The following is a 20,859-nucleotide window of genomic DNA, read 5'->3' as shown; positions in this document are numbered from 1 at the left end:
AAACTAAAAAAAATGATCTCGATCCGCGCGCCACCTGGCGGAACTAGACGGCAGATAGCCTCACGCTTTCGTAGTAAGAACGGTCGTCGCATATTTATGCCTTTTGAACAACAAACAATCGAACGTTTGTTAGTATCGCATCGTTGATCTCCGCCGAATTTCGCAGCGGACGCGTTGGACAAAATGCGCGAGAAGATTACGACTCGTAATATCGCGTAATCATGATATATCCTGACCGGTGTTCGAGAACCGAAATAATGCGAGGTACGTACATATGTATGTACGAAGTACGATCAATAAATTATTGAGAAAGTCTTGTCTAGAATACATATTTGATATAATACTTCAAGCTTAAAAGACACTTGATTTAAAATATTTTCATGTATTTCGAATTTTCTTTAAATACATATGCCGCATACAAACGTACTTGCTAACCAAGTATATGTTACTCTTAGTATCTAAAAGTAAGTCGTACTTAGGGTACATACGAAGATGCGCTAAATGACAGTTAACAAGGTGTGTTCGATCAATGTTTTACAAAAATTTAAAACATATCATTTCGCAATGACACGTTTTCTATTGTATCTTATCAATTGTTATACGTGTTCTCATTAATTAATCGATTATGCGGCATTCCACTCCCTAACGTAATTTTTTTCAGTTGAATGTTTGGATTCCTACTTTTGAACTGTACTAGGATTACACGTTTATTTTTGGCTTTCACATTTTAATTTTATTTCAGGTACTAGGTTCGCGTTTCAAATGTTTAGCGAAATATTTCATTCACCAATCCATATGTGATTACATATTAAATTTAAGGTTAAACAGAATTAACTATGAGATACATGTTTTACTACTAAATGTTGTACACACAATTTTAAAGATATTTCCGACAGAAAGTTATATAATAATTTATTATCGAATACGCGATAGATTTTAAAGTATCATATACAGGATATGTAACGAAATAGAACCAGTATTTAAATATTGAAGATACCGTAAAAGGATTAGTAATTGCTATGCAAGGAGTATCCATTGTATTGACCTTGAAATTGTTGTGTACTTTGTCAGCAATACATACATTAAGGGAAGAGTATTTAATGTCCTTTTTGTTTGCAGACTTCTTTTGTCCTGTTTACTTTAAATTTTATTACTTGAAAAAATTCCAAATATCATAAAAAAAATTACACAGAAACAATAAACTTTTGTACACAGAAAGCATGATCTATAACAATATTAAATATGATATATTAATGTAATATTTTTTTCTTACATACAACTACTACTTTAAATAATGTTTATGTTTATATTTACTTTGCCTCTTTGTTTGACCTTTTTTACATAAAACATTAATGGATTAAAGGTGAACAAGTATGAAAGATTAAACATGTCCCATGGCTGGAGGCAGGGGCAACAACAGTCAAAGTGGAAATTTAGACAGAATACATCAATGGCTATGTTGCCATCAACTTTATGCTTCTGTCAAGCCTGAACCTCCTTCCAGTGAAACATTTAAAAAACATCAACATATAGAAAAGAGCCGAATTGTTGCAAAAAGTCTTAATGATCTGCAAGATAATATTTTGAGGTAAATAAATAGTTTCCTATCTAATTCACAGATTATTAATTAAGACAAAAAATAATTTAACGAATAATTAACTTAAAATAATGCTAATATTATTTGTTAATGTTTTCATATAATACATGAGATAACGAATATAAATATCTTCATAAAAATCCTTGCATGATATAATTGAGCAGTTTCAGTGAATTACTTTGTGCTATATATTTTAATTTATGTAATTGATATGTATAATATCGAGTATTGGAACAACTAGTAAATTGTACAAAATTATGGAACACTTGAAAATTCTAATTTAGAAATTACTTTTAGCAAGATTTATTTTATTATATCATATTTGTTGCATCTGTATAAAAATTGTCTGTATAATTTGTTATTGAATTGTAACCAATGAGAATGTATTTGTATAAAGCAATTTATGTGTACAAAATATAAGCTCATAAGTACATAAACTGAATAGAGTGTTTTATTGTAGCATATTTACGGACTCTTTGTATTGTGATCTTAACATAGTACATGGACATAATATAATACGAACAAACCAATGTATTGTTAAAACAAGAGCTCCACACTTTTACAAGGTTCTCAAGCCTTATTTTGTATACATTAACAATCATATTGATTGCATCATTGATAAACTGGAAATTTTTCATCATATAGAAGGCTTTGTGAGGTACTGCCATATCTCTAATCACTTATATAGAAGCAGTATCTATGAGAACTATATATTTATTATTTACATATTGCAGGCTATACCTACAATATGGACTCTTGTTTAATTCAGGAACATTTGTGAAAATTACATTCATTAAGATTTTTAAATATGTGAAATAATTAAGATATTATTTTTTATATCACTCAAACAAATGCAAGTTTTCCTGAATTAACATTTTCGAAGTTCCATGTATTCTTTTATATAAATTACAAAATGTTTATTTGCATGCATTTTGTGTAAATTATGTATTAAAAATATTTCTTTAATAAAATATCATATATTGTTTCAACCATCAAGAAATTGTGTTTTATATATATTGTTATCTAGATGTAATCTCGTAATACTGCAATTGAATAGAAGTTCCCTTTAATCAATGATTTAAAAAGTTATAGATAATCATTATTAATAATGCTATAAAATTTGTACAATAAGTTATTCTCTTTATTTTCTTGTGTTTTTATTTCTACACACATCTAGTGTCTTTAAATATTACTCTGTACAATAAAATATACATTATACTATTTAATGGTATATGTTACGACAATCAGCATGTAACACTTAATTTCTCACTTTCGAAATAAATGTCATAGAATGCACACGATAGAACAATGTATATTAGATATGTCTTTCTCTCTTTCCATGTGTATTGTATATTTGTTAATACTGCTTTATAAATTTTCAGGCTTTTATACGGCAATTCAAACTTTTTGAAAGAAGAACGATTATTGGTAGAACATATTTTGCGTACTTATACCTCAAATCTTGTGAATGCACCGTCTGATAATAAAGTTTTAGACATCAATAAAAGGTTACAATTTATAATTATAGTATTTTAAAGTTTTAATATTATATATATATATATATATATGTATTTTCTACTTTAATATAAAATAGATGCTATTATTTTTAATAATTATATTTGAATAATGATAAAAGCATATATATATATATATATTTATTTATTAATTTACTATATATGTAATTATATTTATGAATATTTATCTTTATGTCAAAGATATGTGGATTGCACAATACCAGACTGTCATTCAAAAAGCATTGAAAGTATAAGAAATGTAAGAGAATATGCTACTGTGGATATAAGTCCCACTATATCCGATATGGCTGATTCTGGATTAGAAACAGGTTCTGTAAGTCCACACGAAAATACTACATCTGAAAATTCGAGTACTGATTTTGAGGAACTACAAGTCACAGAATATGCTTCTGGGAATGATGATTTGGATAAGATACGCGCCAGTAGACGCGTACACAAAAAAGATCAAAAAGTAGTTTCAAAAAATGAACGCTATAATTTGACTAATAATTATAACAGCCATATAAAAAATCTGGTAGAATCAGGATTAATGGAATGTGGTTCAAATGATAATAGTGCAACAAGTTGTTCTTTTGATGCAGAACAACCACAATTAGATTCGTCCAGTTCATCTACAGATAATGCTCAAAAGGCGAAGTCAAATACAGATGAAATTTTTCAATATGAAAACCAAGTACTTAGCGATCCATTTTACGAGTCAGACTGTGGAAGTGATGAAAATGAATCGTTTGAATTTATTAATGTTGGTAATGCGTCTTCTCTAAATACCAATGTAGAACAGAGTTGCGTGAAGGAAGAAACTACGGAAAAATCGGAAGACGAGAAAATATGTCATTCCAGTTATTCACAAGCTGAAAATGTTCCATCAGAAAATGCAAATCACGAAGTATCACACGATACACGCAACCAAAAAAGTTCCTGTAATACAAGTAATTATTACTTTATTGATGCATCAACCCTCAATGATGAAATAGAAGTTCCAACTTGCAATGTAGTAAAAACTAAATACAATGAAAAATCACATCCATATGTTTCTTATTCTTCTAAATACACTGCAAGTACATCTAACGATCTCGCCGACGAGCAATATTACAAGTTCACACCTCTTAAGACAACTAATTTGCAAACTGGACACGAACGAATAGCAGAGTTTGAAAAAGAGTTGAAACTTACAGAATATCTAGAACCACTTACGGACACGCGAAGAATAAGAAGAACCGATTCTGTGTCAGAAGACAAAATTAACGTTGAAACAAATAAAGAATCTTTAGCCGTAGAAATTAAGGAGGCGGACAGTGGTGAAAGCGCGCATCCTTCTCCTTGTCCTGACAATAATAAAAATATAAATAACGATCGACACGTCGTAACACGAATAAGTAACGATAACGATAACGCAAATGCGATAATAGTGGCTAAAAAAGAAACAATCGAAGAAACGAACGATAAAAACACAAATAAAACGGATGATACACGACGACCTTCGCTTATTAGGAGGAATACGTTTGAGCTGGACTCAAACGACGAAAAGCTTTCAGTGCTACGACAGGAATATGAACGACGACAAGGTAATCTCGTATTCCAGAATGCTATACCTCAATATTCAGGACATCGTGTTGATGGCGATTCATGTTTTAATCCACCGGACGAATCTTCAATTCCGATAAGCAACGTATTAAATAAATTTCCAATTGATGTTCAAATTCCAACTAGTAGTCAGTATCATACAATACCATATCTTCCACGAGATAATGGAAAATATGAAAGTAATCAGACACCATCAGAAAATAATAATTCTTTGCAAAGTAAAACTAACGTAATTTATCCGGTAACCAAAAGTGCTAGCGATGAAGTAGTTACGGATTATCATGCAGAACTGGATAATGATTCGAGCAATTGTAGTAGTAGTTTACCTGTTACATTAAGTTGCATTCTAGAAAAAGATAGCAAAACAGATACGATAAAAAAGACTAAGTGTGATGAAACTATGCCTATTATTTCCGGTGGAGTTAGCACTTCGGACTATTCTAAGCCTACTGATAGCCCCACTGTGCGCCGAAAAACAGAATCGACACCGATCGTTTCTGGTGGCTCTGTTATTATGAACGAGCCCGAGGTGAAGATGAGACCCACGAGAATGTCTTCGTCTATGACTGCATGGGTCGTTGATATGAGTGACTGTAACAAAAATGAATCCAAACTATCGAATAATTCTCATGCAGGTATGTCTCAAAGTTTTTCAAATTCAGAATGCATAAAGAAACCGGTAAGGAAAACAAGTGGTCATGAAAAGCATGGCAGCTTAGGATTTTTCGTTAATTTGAAAGATATGGATCGCAAACCTATTTCGCTGCAGCAAAGTTATTCAACAGATAAGAAAGAACAGAATGGATGTAGTAAATCTTATTGTGAATTTTACGTTGATATATCTGGTACAAGTAATGCACCAAAAAATAAGAAAATAGAAGTAGAAGAACCTACTGTCAAACCTGAAAAGTTTAATGAAAGCGGCGACAAGAAAAACATTTTTTCTATGTTCATTGATTTAAGCGATCCACCAAAGAACAGAGAAAATATTGTACCACCTTCACATAGGAGAAGCTTTTCCGCATTCTCTGACAAACAGATAGAAACAAAGTTGGATGATACTAATTCTAGCGAAAATAGTATCACGACGAGAGAAGATCAATCATCGAGTGAACAGAAATGTGTCAGAGAAAAAGCGAAACCGAGCGTCTTCATGTATATAGAATCTGATTCTCCGGTGGTAAGAAGGAGAACTTTGTCCTCATCACGGCCGGCGTTTAAACGACATTCCTGGAATGTTGATAAAACGCAAGGCGTTAACAACAATGGGCATGTTGCGAAAGAATTAATGTTTAGGAAAGAACACAAACGCGCACACAGTCTGTCCGTGGATCGGGGAGACTTAAAGAAGTTACGAGCAAAGCCTAGTTCTTCGAGTCACTCTTTAAGTGACACAGCAAAACAAGAATCTGTTACCCAGAAAAATTCTAAACTTCTTCAAGAAGGCAATAACGGTCCAAGTAATATGGACACATCTTCAGAAGATGTTTTTGAGTTTGATGTGAGAGACACACCTCCGAACTCTCACGTTGAAGTGATCAATGAGGAACTTCGTGTCAGTGTGAAAGAACATGAGTACACGGAATTAAAAACAGAAAGAATCACGGAAAATCTTAATGCTACCGATGCTAAGACATACGAAGATGAATATTCGGAAACTTCGGCGTGGGAGAAAACATGTACAGAGAGTACTGAGGGACAAACACGCAAAAGTGAAACATTTGATATTAGTAGCGGTAGTGGTCCATCCCCTGATAGTGATAATCATGACTATGAATTATCAGAACTATTGAACGGAGAAGTGCCAAATATAAATCGACCACAAGTAGTTCCTGCTGTAGGTAGTAAAATATCAGAAACGCATAAGTCTTTAAATGAAACTATCAAAAAGATCGAAAGCGAATTGAAAAGTTCAGATTATGTAAAGCCAGAGACAGAATATGATAATCATAATATAACATCAAAAAAAAATGAAAAGACTACAGCACACAGTACGAAAACAACAACATCCAACTTCGTTCGATTGTCTGATTTGGATAAAACACCCGTGGTTTCCCATTCTACGGACATGTTGACTGTAAAAGAAGATAAAAGTACCTATCGTATGTGCAACAGTATTCCAGAAACTTCCTGGATCGAAAGTAAATTAATAATGTCTAGAACTAACGGATCCGTTAGACCACTTCCTAGAAAATTTACTTCAATCATGAGTACTTCCCTTCCATCTAAACAGAAATCTCCGCTTGAGGACTTAACAGGGGAGTATGATGGAGAAGGAATTATATCAGAATCTGATCTGAGCAGTATGCAGAGTAGCATGGGTCGTTCTGGTGCTGGTGTGTAATTTATTATATTAGAACATAGGTGCAATCAAAGTGATTACGAACCGTTAAAGTATTAATTGTTATTTCATTTTTAGAAGGAAGTACAGAAGAAACTGAAACATCTAGTTTGGCAGGAAGTAGACCATACAATAGATTGGGAGAAGATTTATTAAGAATGTTCTTAGAAGAAATCAATCCAGATGTTACAATTGACGTAGCCGGACGTCGTATAAGAGCTCATAAATGTATATTGAGTTCTCGATGTCAATATTTTGCGGCGATCCTTAGTGGTGGATGGATCGAAAATGCAGGAAATGTTATTTCTCTGCAAGGATATTCTTACGATGCGGTACATTTTGCATTGTGCCACATATACAGCGGAGAAAGCAACATACCAGATTCCATAAGTATTGTTGAGTTAGCTACGTTAGCTGATATGTTATGCTTGGAAGGTCTTAAAGAAATTATTGGATATACGCTTAAAGTTAAATATTGCCATCTATTTCATAAGGTAAGCTCATGAGGTCTGCTTTCATAACAAAATTCCCGACTAGCAATTGTTTGTTGATCATTCATATTAATTTACAGCCTTGTCAAATATGTGCTGTTGGTGTATTAGAATGTATGCCTCTGGCAGCAGCTTATGGTCTCGACGAAGTGTATCGAAAATCTCTTCGTTGGGTTACGAGACATTTCGTACGAATATGGCCATGTAAAGCATTTGCAACGCTTCCGAAAGAACTTATGGCAAAATGTTATCATCAACATATTGTACATATGGTATGTATTATATCAATTATTTGACATGTAATTTATCCTGAAATCTAAATAATTGTCTTTTCTGTATTTATCGTAAATAACAGTCCACGGATAACGTGCTTCAAACTATGATGGATTGTGATAAGCTACTCGCAACTTTGCCAAATGTTCGTTGGGCTGAACCAGTGTTTAGAATGGTTTCAAACTTGCTGGAAACTTCAGTGAAGTTTCTGTCGGATAATTTCTCAGGAGTTCTGGGAAACGAAAATTTCCAATCTCTTGGCCGAGAGTTAACATGGAATATCAGTCGACTGGAGGATAATTTCTTAGCAGCTGCCGAACGTTTACCTCCTGAACAAGCATGTAAAAGTTATTCAAAATTGAATAAAATGTTAACTTCAGCACAACAAGATGAGGTTCAAGACAAAATTAAGTGGGGACCTTTGTTTGTTGATTTTTTGAAAAAAATTCAAAGTCGAGTAGAGAAATGCTTGGTTAGAGATGCGGCGCGAGCCGCCAGAACCACTACGTGGTTGAAGATGGACTTGGAGCTTCGACGCAGAATTCAAGAATTGGCTTGTCTTGTAATTTTACCTCACGAAACATCAAAACGTCAGTCAAGGCACTCTAACTTTATAAAAGTACATAATACAAATTATAATTAAACGCTTTTTACTGTTAAAAAAGTTTTCTTTTTTTTAATGTATTTATTCTTACAGGAACCTAGGCCAGCATCAAGCCGCTCAACTATTACTAACAGAAGTTTGGATTTGAAGCGTGTGAAGATGGCTATATCTGAACATAATCATAAAACTCTAAAACAAATGGCAGTAGCTCAACAACAGCAACAACAACAGCCGAAGAAAGTTTTTAATAAACCAAAAAGTGATCCATTGGAACGTAAAATGCAAAATGATAAACAAGCCACTACAGATACAACAAATAATAGGCCAAAATCATGGCCTAACAAATTAGAGGTAATTTTCTATCACTTGAATACTATCACGGTAAAGAATTTATTTCAAACATAATTTTGTAAACAGATTAAGAAAATTGTAAAAATTTCATGTTTTTCGAAATCATTCATACATTAACTTTTAGGTAAAATCGAGATATTTGGAACCTCGGAACAAATCAGTTCCAAAAGAAACTACGCAACCAGTACATCAAGAAAAGGTCATGGTACAGCAACGACGAAAAATAATGATTTCATCTTCAGATTCATCTCGCACATCTAGTCCGGCAATGAAACGGGCTACCGACAAAAAACCATTAGCTAAGATAAAGTTACCTATAAAGAAAGATGTAAAGGCACTTTCTTCTGATAGTTTAACAGAGTCGAATGCTAGCAGAACTAATACAAAAAATGATTCGATCAGTAAAAGTTGCGGTATTACGCGTCCAGAATCTCCGTCTTTTAAACAAAAAAATACGGAGATAGGCTTATCTGTAGATTCTTTAGCAGAATCGAAGAACAAGCCAACAACTGTAAAGAAGAAGGCTACTAAAATGGACACTTCGATGTCCACAGATAGTCTTATGACTGAAATAACAACAACGCCCAAATCAAACACATCAAATAAACTTTCACCGACTTTAGGGAAAACGATAAATAAAGCACAATCTTATGATAAAACAGCGAAGAAGAGCTCACCACCGATGCAGCAAAAAAATCTGCTTACAGCGACAAGAAGACCACGAAGATCATTAGAGAGTTCGACCGCAGCTAGTAGAAGCCGAGCAGCTGCTATTAGTGCTTACCATTTGCGAAGAAATCTTCTAGACGCTGCAAAAACTCCAGATATTCCAAGTAAGTCATTAAATAACGTATCGTGTAAAACGGTAACAATGCGATCGATTACACAATCGACAGTTAATCATCCTAATATAATGAGAGAGAAAAAGGAAGGAGTGCCGACTCAACAAAGCTCCGAGAGCCCTAGCAAAAGATCTTCCCCTAAATCATGTGGCACTAGTAAGATAAATAAGCCTACGGTCACTAATAAAAGGACAACTACTACAAAGACCTCTTCTGATGAGAAAATTAAAAATAAGTGCCATAATGGGGAAGTTCCAAAACAACCAACCGTAGGTTCTAGATCGGGAACGTTTTTAAAAGATGAACCTACGATTCTTAAGAAGGCAGATATTAAATCTTCACAAATTAACACTTAAATTTATGAATTGGTTGCTATGTAAGTTTTTATACGTACATAGCGCCAATAGTTTAATGATTATACATATAAAACTATCGTCTTTAATCGCAAACGTGATAACTCCAACCGCGAAATCGTATTATGTGTAAAAAAAAAAAAAAAAAAAAAATAGAGTTATACATAATTTTAATTTAAAGCAAGTTGCAGTTGACATTAATTATCAAAGGAAATATATTTAAAATGCATTTATTAGGTATATAGAAAAGTGCTATGATTTTGTTGTAATGTTGAAGGTAACTGTAAAATGAAATATGGCACTAGGAATATGCAAGTTAAAAATTATTATATTTCGTTTTTTCAATTATCTTGATCTCTGACAGTGTGGAAATATGAGTTTTAGAGAATTTTCAGTGTCTTTCAAATTCAATTAAAATATTACGCAACTAGAGAATATTGGTAATCAATATCACTTTCGATCATAAATGCAGCTAGCTTAAATGTCCCACCCGATTTTCAACCAATGTACGCATTAATATGTCATAGTATTACACACTGCATATTCATAGAATGTAGATGTATCATGGCCAGTTATACAATATATTTAGATAGACCTTTCTTTCTTCCACATTAAAGAGCCATATGATCCAAAATTGTTTTGTAGAATTATTTACTAATTTGACTAGTTGCAGTATATATGTAAAGTAATTCTTTCTTACCATTTAATGTTGCCATTGTACCAACTAATTCTTATTGTAAGTAGAACTCCGTTTACCCTCCAACGATCCTTATTAATGAATTATATGTAGTTATTGTATTTATTTATTAAATTTATATCTCTATTTTGCAATGTACATTTCTATGCAATATTTATATCTAGTCATTTATATATTTTAAATATTTACTTTTATGTAATGTTAATAAATAACTCGATATAATGTTAAATCGTTTAATTCTTTAAATCATTATTTTTTATAAAATTTGGTATAATAGTAAAAATAATAGAAATTACAATTTTTATACAATCTCTCCCACATTCTACTCTGACTTTTTTAATACGTATTTATATTTAACTCTAAATATACATGACAATAATATAAATAGGTTTTACACATCTAACAATGTCCCTCGTGGCCTCGTTCTTTTCGGGTCCGCTTCAGGGGGTGGCATAGCTTTTCGTTTATTCATTCCTTTTCTTTCTAATTGTTTTTCTATTATTCGTGCATTATTAGCATATGAATCAGCAACTTCTCTCTGCAAATATAAAATATATGTTTTGAATATAAACTGCTTTTTACGAAAGAACAGAACCAATTTATATGTAGAATTTTTAATAAATTTTTTATCTCTAAATATTAGATTTATAGCGTAGCATTGCGTATTTTCATTCTGCACAATATTAGAATCTAACATAATCATTTCTTATAGCATTTCATAATTTCTTCCAATTTATTTAGTGAAATTTAGAAGCTTTTTTACCTAAATAGCAATTTTTTGCAAATAACAATGATAGTCTTTTTCTAGCAAAACAATTTATACGTAAAGACTAAAAATATATAATAAGAAAATCTGTAACTTACTGCCTCAATTTCATCTTCTTCTTCATCAATCGTAGAAACAGTAACAGAACTGAATTTTCCCATATTCTTTGTGTGTTTTGTTACCATTATTTTCTTGGGTTTTTCAATGGCTACTTGATTATATATATCCGTCATTGGACCTTCACCAGAACTTTTGATTACTGCACCTTTTACAATAAATACAACATTTGTTGCTTGGTCATGTTTATAATAGAGAAAAAGACCACATCTATAAAGATACATACATATATTAAAATTAACAACGTAATTTATAAAAATAACATAATGTAAATATCACTGATTTAACTCTTTAATTTTCAAGATTGTTTCTAAGTTTGTGATAAAAAGAGATAATGAAAAATATGTTTGAAAGTAAAACGAACTATGCCATACTTTTTACATTTTTGTCGATATTGTTTTTCAATTCCTTCGGAACGTTTTAAATATACAATTTCATCTTGCTCGCAAGTCATCTTGTGAGCATGTTTACTTCCATCGATAACTCGTGCACCATCCCTTTTCCTCAAAGGCAATTTTTCTATTGCACAATCTGCAAAGATATGTAAAAATATCTATTATGTACTTTTACTTATGATTTTTAACAAAATAAAGAATAATGTATTTAATAAGCAAAGTGAACGTAACCTAAAATCAATGTCATCTGTCCACATAAGCAATAATAAATATGTAACGGTTTCTCTTCGCTATATTCTTCTTGATCTTTTGTATCGGAACATATTATACTTCTTGAAACTACTTTCGGCATTTTCACTTGAAATTATATGTTCGACTTATAGGTTAACAGCATTTCATATTGACAATTTCTGTCTAAACTCTTGTTAATGTTTGGATCACTTTCAAACTTTCAACATTATCGACAGAATATATGTATGTAGAACGTAATTACATTCAATGGTAATTAAGTGCAACAGTCAATGTATTTATTATTTACACTGACATCGACCACTCGACTCGACGACTCGACAACACGACCAGTTAAGTTACCAAAACAACGCTATAATTTCATTTTGTTCGAAATCTTAAGATGGTGCTAGCTATGCGTGAGATTAGTGACACCTGACGGCGAAAATCGTGTACCACGCAGGATGAGCTAAGAGGATTTTCCAGTGCCTCCACTCCTGTGATCGAGAATTTCACTCCACACTCCGTATTCGGTCGCGATCGCAGTACGGTGTTCGACGCGCAGTCGAAGGAGGCCAGTCAAAGCGAGCGCAAGATGTCAATGTAGACAGTGAATCGCGCGACGTTCGTCAAGTAAACCGAGTATGTATAATGTGAATATATAGTGGGAAATCGGCGTGATATGGTGAACGATCAAGCTGCAATCGAAATCTTCAATTAGCAGTACGCGCGCGGTAATGTGAACAAAGAGCAGAGAAAGAAAAGGCTACGAAGGAAAAAAGTGCAGTGACTCTAGATTTGATTGGCGGTGCACGCAGAGAGCGGCCCTTCGTATACATACATATGTAAGTATATATACACGCCCGTATACACAAAAGCCTCATACGACAACTCTTTCTCATCATCTCTCTCTTCTCTTTCTCTCTTTCTCTCTGCATTCCTGCAGTAGCTTGCACGTACTTGCACTTTTTTCCCCTCATTTTACATGAGATTTATGACCGCGCCCCCTTCGCAACTTGTTAGAAATAGATAGCTGCTTTGTATACGCACCGGCTCCCATTGGTGGATTTCGATTTCTTTCTTGTATCTCGCAATCGAATTTACAGAGAGAAGATTAAATTGACTCGTGGCAGAGAATGTAAGCGAGAGAGAAAGAAGAGTGGATATCGCGATACACACGGTATTATGTATTAATATGTAAATGCTTTGCGAGCCAGTGAATTTTTATGAATCGACTTTCGTGATTTGCGAAATGTTCAATTGGTACGAGTGGTAAATTTCGCTGAATCGAACGCCGCTTTCTTTGTTTACCTTGTAACGCCACTCGACGCAGAACCTAAAAGTACACGTAATGCGTTATCAATGATACAATTTGAGATCTTTTTGTGATATAAGAGTAGATTCTCGTAGGAGACTCTGTAGAATGAAATTAGCTACGATAGAATAGATATCTTAAATTATGACAAATATCGAATCGCGTCGGAAATCTTGTAATCGCTTATCTGTCAGCTGACGACAAGTCAGCCATGTCGTAGTTACTGACAATCATTTCTGTATGTATCTGTCATGGAGGTTTTGAATCTTTTCCTTCGTTATTTTTTCGCAACATCGGATATCGAACAGCGAGGACGAATTTCGCGTTTTGCAGTGAAATCGTGAGTAAAGCTTGTTCCATCTCGATATGTCGATTTAATTATTTTTTATGATACTCTATGATAACTTTACGTGTTAGATGTGAAATAAAATTTTGTTTATAGTAATTGTTATACGAGTTACAATTAATAATACGAATTAAACTAACGTAAAGTTAAAAATAATTATACGAATAGATTGTAGAAAATTATTTAGCAATAACTATACAGTGTGTTAATATAACGTTAACACATTTCTATAGTTTTGAGTTAATGTAACATAACTATGTAGTTAGACGCAAGTTATATATGTACATTTATATATAAATAGTCATAATTAGTATATGTTAACTACATATATATATATATAGTTATTATGTTATATCATTAAAATCATATATTCTTTTCTACAATAACTTTATTATAGATATAGTTATACATGTATTATAATGCTTATATGCATGTAGTATATTATTATATATATTTATCCACAAATATGGCCACGTAATAACACATAATGCTTTGATTAGATAATTTATACTGATTTGTAATAGTTTAACGGGAAGAAATAATGGTCAAATTCGATTCGATCTTACGTAACGATCTTTATTCGTAACTGAAAAAATGGCTTCTGTGTCAAACAGAGAATTCATTTATATTGAATTCATTTCTAATCTAATAATCCCATTCGTGCGATATTAGTGATTTTACATAAACAGCATGAAATATGCTTGATTTCCATGAAAATACAGTTAAGAGCGAAGCTGTATTTATTTTTGCATGTAATACAAAGTGCATTCACACGTCTTGCGCACAATGATCAAGACACTCGATCTATCGGTATTGACTGTCTTCGAAGGACAGCGACCAGAGTGAAAGAACTTCTGCTTAGCTAAACTAGCCTAACTGAACAGACCTCGGTTTTATCTTTCATCCCACAGCAACGTACTGTTTGCCGTATCTTGTAAAACTGCAATTGTACAATTGCAATTGTTTGCTAATAGTTCTTGCTTTTGCTAATATAGCATTACGCAATCTTCCGTTTTCGTCGTGGCTGACATTTTGAGATACTCTTTCTGTATAAAAGTTTTTATTATATCGTATAGCGATGAATCATAACTTTCTTCTCGTCGAACAAAAATTTCTTTATTTCAAATAGTTTCACTGTAAGGGCGCAGAGGATTAGCTGGTCGACCATATTGCGATAATTTTTGGGGTACGATAGTCAAACATATATTCTTCGGTAGGTAAATAGAAATATATTTCCTCGTATTTCTTAAAGAATCTTGATTCTTCGGATTTAAGCCTACTCTCTTTACTTTTGAAAGATTTTAGACATTTGTCAAGTCTAGCCTGGAGTTGTAGATTTAAAAAAAAATCTGAATATCTGTGATACTTATGAACGTCCCTGCTACGTTGTACAATCTTACAAATCTTTGATACGTTTACCAATAAAAATAAAAGGAAGGAAATTCGTAGATGAAATCATATTTTGTTCATCGACCCATACAGTTTATACAGCGCAAAGTCACAAAAATGTTGTCTCTAACGTTCGATCGAGAAAATTGTTTCAAGAATTCCTAAACCTAAGAATTCTTTCGGTCATCTTCCATCCAATGGAATATTAAAGATCTGTCTTTCTAACGTTAAAAAGATATCACAAGCTTGTTCAAATGTTTGGCAACAAGACGAAGCAGATGTTATTAATAATCATTATTATTTACGTCTCGTTCCAATTCTGACTCTATGCTCTTAAAATAGAATATTCTCGATATTCTTAACCCTTTCAGAGTTTCAGTATTCGCTGTGGTGATATCTCGTTGCGCTAAAAATCTTACACCGAAAGTTGTTTTGAAGCATTAAAATTCGTTTTGCCGTTCGAAACGAAAGATTAAACAGATACAAGAAGCACTATGGTCACAGCAGTCTCTCGGTATTCTTGCCGTTCCTTTCGTTTATCGAGACACAAAAACAAGATTGAAATATCAAAATTGGAAGAACGTGCTGGGTTAAAGCAGACCTTATAAGCCAGCATGCGCGCAGCCTATGAATTGGCATACGCTCCTTGTCGCGTTCGTGCGAACAATTTTTATATTTGTGTAACGTAGGTAGCTTGAGCGGTATCGTGTGTGGGTCGTGCGTACCGCTTTGTCGCAGATAAAAAGCCTCTCTCTTTCTCTCTCTTTGTCCTTTTTCGCGTGGTCGACAAAATTCAAGCCTCGTCGTCCACGCGCGTAAATATCGTTCGGATTCGCTCCTCTTTAGGGAATAGGCGAGGAACCTGCAGTTCCTATCGGAACAGAAATCGATTATTTTTTTTTTTTTTTTTATTTGCAAGTAGTTTACAATCAATTCTCATTGAGAATTATAAGTAAATTATTCTGGCGTGGTACTATAACGTGAATAGTTGAAATGAATTAGCAGCAGGTTCGTCGTTCTCGTCTGTTCTTCTATCTCGATCCACGCGATTTCGTTTCGTCGTGTTAAAAATTTTCCAACGCGCTTTTACGATTCCTTTAACCCTTTGCACTTGTATGTCGAGTGTGACATCAGTTTTATCAGTTCCACTCGACGTTCTTTCGTGTGCAAATCAATAGATGTCCTAGAAAACCAGGATTGCTCGCTGGAAATTGTTTCAGGACAAAGCATACACTTAAAAGTACAATAATAGCGTGAATAAAGCTGGTATTCAACGCTAGAATCGCCGATAGTTAAGACGAAGCTATTTCTACCAAAACCAGTCGAAATGATTGGTCTTTAAAAATACCTAATAATAGAATATTTGTATATTTATCGATTTATTACTTTCTTACAGAAGCAATTCCATGTTACGTAGTACATTTTTGGTATTTTTAATCCATCTGAGACCATAATCCCTAAACGAGGATTAACACATTTATAAAATTGTAGAACCAGTCATTTCGACTGCTGTGCTATTGCCAGTGTTAGCATCTAGCGATCGATCCGGAATTTTCCTGATAACTGATATCATCGCATCGAATGATACGCGGTAAAAATTGTAAAAACGTGTGGCAAGTTGTAGAAAACGAGGAAATTGGTTAATTAGAGTTCGATAAACAGATTGCAGGACCCTTTTACACTATGACAAGTACCAATCATTTTGACTGGCATTGGTATAAGTAGCCTTGATACAAAATTATTTTCACTTTGAATACATAAAAAACAAAGTAAAATTCGTTATACTATTCTTTTAGTTATCGTTACGGAAGTCATTACATCGTTGCAAAAAGAAAATATAACACGAAGTAGAAATTTGAAAATAAAATTGTAAAACCAGTCAATTTCAGTGGTGTGGTAGTTCTAGTGTTAGGTGTTTCTTCCTTTATTTATTTGAATTGTCTTATTTTTTAGTTAAAGTACACTTCAAACGAAACGCTTAAAAGCGTTGGCAGCTTTACCGGTAACGAAATAAAGTTTAAAGTTAAAGTTTAAAGTTAAGTTTCATACGGATAGCACTTACTTGGTATCTGTACGTCGCTGTGTGCGTTACATTTGGAAATTTCATTAACACCGTAGCGAGACACGTTTATCGCGACTGTATCGGTAGAATGAAATGAAAGAACATGTACGTAGAATTTAGAGAAGATATTTAGCGTATATTTGGTAAAGATCGTACGAGTATTTAAACAATCGATTATTCGTCGTGTTAAACAAACGTTTGTTAGCAGCTGTTTATCGGTTAAGACGGTTATTCTCGATGCATTATGTTCTTATTAAATATTCACGACAAATGCAACTTTTATATTTATATCCGTGTCTCGTAACTTTGATGTACTTGGAGTTATCTAGGTCGATATAATTAATTCAGCGAGCAAAAGAATTTATCTGTCTCGCGTTCTTGCTTCTTTTATACGTTGCATCGCGTACGATAAAAGTGCACGAATGGAAGAAATTTCCTAGGAAAGCACAAGTACCATAAATGTTTGAAGCGATGCTGTTACGCTTTAATCGCACGTAGCAGCAGCCTGTTCGGTTTAGTTCGGTAAGACAATATAAGAAATATCGGCTGATGTTCACCGGACGAAAAAATTTCTAAGAACAACTGTACGATTAATTCGAACAATTTGAGAATTTATATCGATCGAATCTTATCGAAATTATCAGAGAAAAGGAAGATAATTTCGCGATACGATAGTAGGTACTTTGGGGATTTTTATTCATTGAAAGGTAAATATCGATTATAAGATGCTTATTAAAATTCCGTTTTTAGAAACCTGTTCTGTCAAGAGAAACATCAAAGTTAAAAGTTGAGGTTTGTGGAAATTATCGTTTGGAATCTTTCACGAGTTTCTGAAATTTAATTTTACCGAAGGAATTAGAAACTTTGCCATCCTGCGGAACGAAACGAGCAAAGGGAAAACGATTTATTTCTCGTCTGAATTTCATTTTCGAAAGATAATAGATGGGAATGAGAATTAAGCGACGAAATTTCCGAGCTTTCTGATATCCGATTCAAACACATGGAATCGTTTTATTCGAGTAAAAGTGAAAGTAATAATTACCGATTAAATGGTCGCGCTCGAAGATCGCATACTTTTACCATGTAATGATTTCGACCTGATCTTGTATCTTAATATACTCTGATCTTAATGATCGAGTAAAATCCATAAATATTCTTCGCGTTACGTTTCACTTTTTAAGAAGAAAAGAATACTCGATTGCTCGAGTCTTATCTTTTAATTAAATCTTAGAGATAGCTTTAACCTTTCGTTATTGTTTAAATTTGCATCTATGTCGACAAAGGAATTCCAATATCGAGCTAATGGTGTAAAATAACAATAGAAAATTACAACGAAAAGTACAACGAAATTTACGTGTGTCTTTCCAATATTTGAATTAACGTTTCCATTCAACCCTTAATTATTACTGTAGAGTCCCGAAGTATCTCTCAGATATTACAAATATCATTTTCCTTCATTTTCCTTTGAGTTTACACATGTAACACAAGGTAAATAACACAAGCTTCTCATTTTCAATTATCCTTATAATTCTAACTTATTATCGAGCCGTCTAATTGTAACTCGCGTAGATTCAGACAAAAATTTTGCAGCAGAGTATCTCAGAACTTTGGCAAATTAATTGTTAATTATATTAATTAACGTACATATCTCCATTGCATTGTTTGATGATATTAGATATTCGTCGCTGAAAATTCTGAAAATCTCGACGTTCTCTTCGAAGATAAATATCTTTCCAATGCTGGAAAAGACAAAATCCATAAACTCGTTTTCTATTGGATTGGCAACTGATTGCAGATTTGGTCATTAGGTGACAATGACAAAATTCCCGAATGATTTTTTTTCTCTTCTGTTTTATGTTGTCCTCCTTTTATTGTTCCCCGTTTTGGATTCTCTCCCTTCTGTCTTTTTTTCTACATTTTTCAATCTTCCCTTTCCATCTTGAATACGTTTGTCACACGATAAAAGATGATGTTGACTGAGATGATAGATCGCATGGAAAGGGATATGAAAACGACACGAGATAAAGACAAGTTACGTCTCTCGGTTTTCTACAAGAGATGACTCTAGAATGCAATACACGATCGTTTATTATCGTACTAAAATTATTTGGTTTTAAAAAATACTATAACGATAGAAATTGTTCGTCCTTCGTTGATAACAAGTAGCGTGAACATCAGAGAATCAAAAGTAAATTCTTTATATTCTTTTCGCTGGTATTTATTCACACGACTAATCATCCTCCACGGTGGATCAATTTTTCTTCTGGGTTGGCAACTAAGTGATTGCGGATTTTGTCATTAGGTGATAATGAACTATCAAAGGTGAACTATCAAATTAAATTACAAATTTCTCCAATAAGAATGAAAAGCCGCCATATGATTTAATTTTAATGATTCAACATTTATTTATAAATTAAATTTGATTATTTTCTATAATAGGGTATCTAATCCTAGTTTACTAATATTGAATTTAATATATTTTTCAATGAAATTTCACCTAAAGTTCATAAATTTAATTAAATTTCTAAAATAAATATCGATATAAATACTGATTAATCGAATTAATTTATAAATCTAGTATAACCGCTATTGATGGCACCAAATTTATCTTCGTTACATTTTTTTTCTAAATTTAACTTTTTCATTGGGTGGTAATGGCGAAATCCGCGATCGCTTAGTTGCCAACGCAGACAGAAGGAAATCGGAAATAATTCGGAAGAAATTACGATGACGCGAGTAATAAATTATTATAGCGATGCTCGTAACGCGAGTGGTTATTTGCCAGCAGGACAACTCATTGTATCGGTACTTGGACGCTATAGTTCAACAGCAAACGATACGTAGAAAAGTTTTATTAAACTATCGGTGACGCGATCTGAATATCGAATTGTTCATTTTCTATCGATGATTCGTTCGCGACGATTAGACTCGTTGAAAATACGAAATTTCATCTCCTGTCCAATCGAAAATGCGCTTTCCTCCAGGAACGATGCGCGTGTTCGAGAAGAAAATAATAGAACGACTGAGTTCTCTGGCGGACAATGATAAAAATCCAGAATCGTCGGAATAATTTATTTTCATTTCGTATACTTTGTGCGCACGATAGAACTGCATTTATCGCAACAATATTTCACCTAATTTTATAAAGAGAATTAAAATTCTGCTGATCGCATTCGCTTGGTCAAATATCAATTTCGTAAGAAATCGTTTCGATAAGAAATTACAGGTAACGAAGAAAATACAATGAAAAACTCGCATTGTACCAGTTACTTGTTCGATCAGTTCGGATAATCGAAGTTCTAATAATCGAAGTTCGCATAATTTCAACTTAGTTTATTGACTTTATTCCCTGGTTATGATCTCTCACTTTAATAATGGAAATTCCTGATCGCGTAAAGTGGATTTAATCGACAGAAGATTATTTTCGAGTCGTTGGAAATACTCTGTTCTTGTCGATTTTACAGGAAAATTTAACCAACGTCGTACCTTATTTATTCGTCGACTTGATAAAGGCCCAGAAAAACGACTTGTCTTGTAATATATTTCTAACTCTCGTTCGTTCCTATATTTAAT

General features: G+C 33.2%; 3 protein-coding genes across 6 annotated transcripts in view; 2 read left to right on the top strand and 1 right to left on the bottom strand.

Moving 5' to 3' along the window:
• Nucleotides 1–51: 51 nt before the first annotated feature.
• LOC126915695 (uncharacterized) lies at nucleotides 52–10,897 on the top strand. 4 transcript variants are annotated; one of them, XM_050720635.1, is made up of 10 exons: nucleotides 52–264; nucleotides 1,364–1,588; nucleotides 2,058–2,255; nucleotides 2,980–3,105; nucleotides 3,313–7,052; nucleotides 7,139–7,551; nucleotides 7,629–7,820; nucleotides 7,904–8,440; nucleotides 8,519–8,776; nucleotides 8,901–10,897. In XM_050720635.1, the coding sequence occupies exons 2-10, from the start codon at nucleotides 1,395–1,397 to the stop codon at nucleotides 9,972–9,974; spliced, it is 6,732 nt and encodes a 2,243-aa protein (XP_050576592.1). In that variant the 5' UTR covers nucleotides 52–264; nucleotides 1,364–1,394; the 3' UTR covers nucleotides 9,975–10,897. The 4 variants fall into 4 exon arrangements, with proteins under 4 accessions (XP_050576592.1, XP_050576574.1, XP_050576601.1 ...); XM_050720617.1 differs by having other exon boundaries at nucleotides 7,136–7,551; XM_050720626.1 differs by lacking the exon at nucleotides 52–264 and adding an exon at nucleotides 285–516 and having other exon boundaries at nucleotides 7,136–7,551.
• LOC126915761 (STING ER exit protein) lies at nucleotides 10,888–12,553 on the bottom strand. Its single transcript, XM_050720730.1, has 4 exons — nucleotides 12,178–12,553; nucleotides 11,926–12,082; nucleotides 11,533–11,761; nucleotides 10,888–11,206 (listed from the first exon to the last, which is right to left on the bottom strand). The coding sequence occupies exons 1-4, from the start codon at nucleotides 12,296–12,298 to the stop codon at nucleotides 11,060–11,062; spliced, it is 654 nt and encodes a 217-aa protein (XP_050576687.1). The 5' UTR covers nucleotides 12,299–12,553; the 3' UTR covers nucleotides 10,888–11,059.
• A 71-nt stretch (nucleotides 12,554–12,624) lies between these two features.
• The window catches only part of LOC126915669 (F-actin-monooxygenase Mical), a 99,748-nt gene continuing 91,513 nt past the window's right edge, over nucleotides 12,625–20,859 (top strand). The window contains exon 1 of the mRNA XM_050720578.1: nucleotides 12,625–13,019. The gene's annotated coding sequence lies outside the window, so the exon portion shown is untranslated. The remainder of the gene's footprint in view (nucleotides 13,020–20,859) is intronic.

Source organism: Bombus affinis, chromosome 1 (assembly GCF_024516045.1).
Source record: "Bombus affinis isolate iyBomAffi1 chromosome 1, iyBomAffi1.2, whole genome shotgun sequence".
NCBI lineage: Eukaryota > Metazoa > Arthropoda > Insecta > Hymenoptera > Apidae > Bombus > Bombus affinis.
The sequence above is the reverse complement of the archived record's forward strand: the minus strand, read 5'-3'. Positions and strand labels throughout refer to the sequence as shown.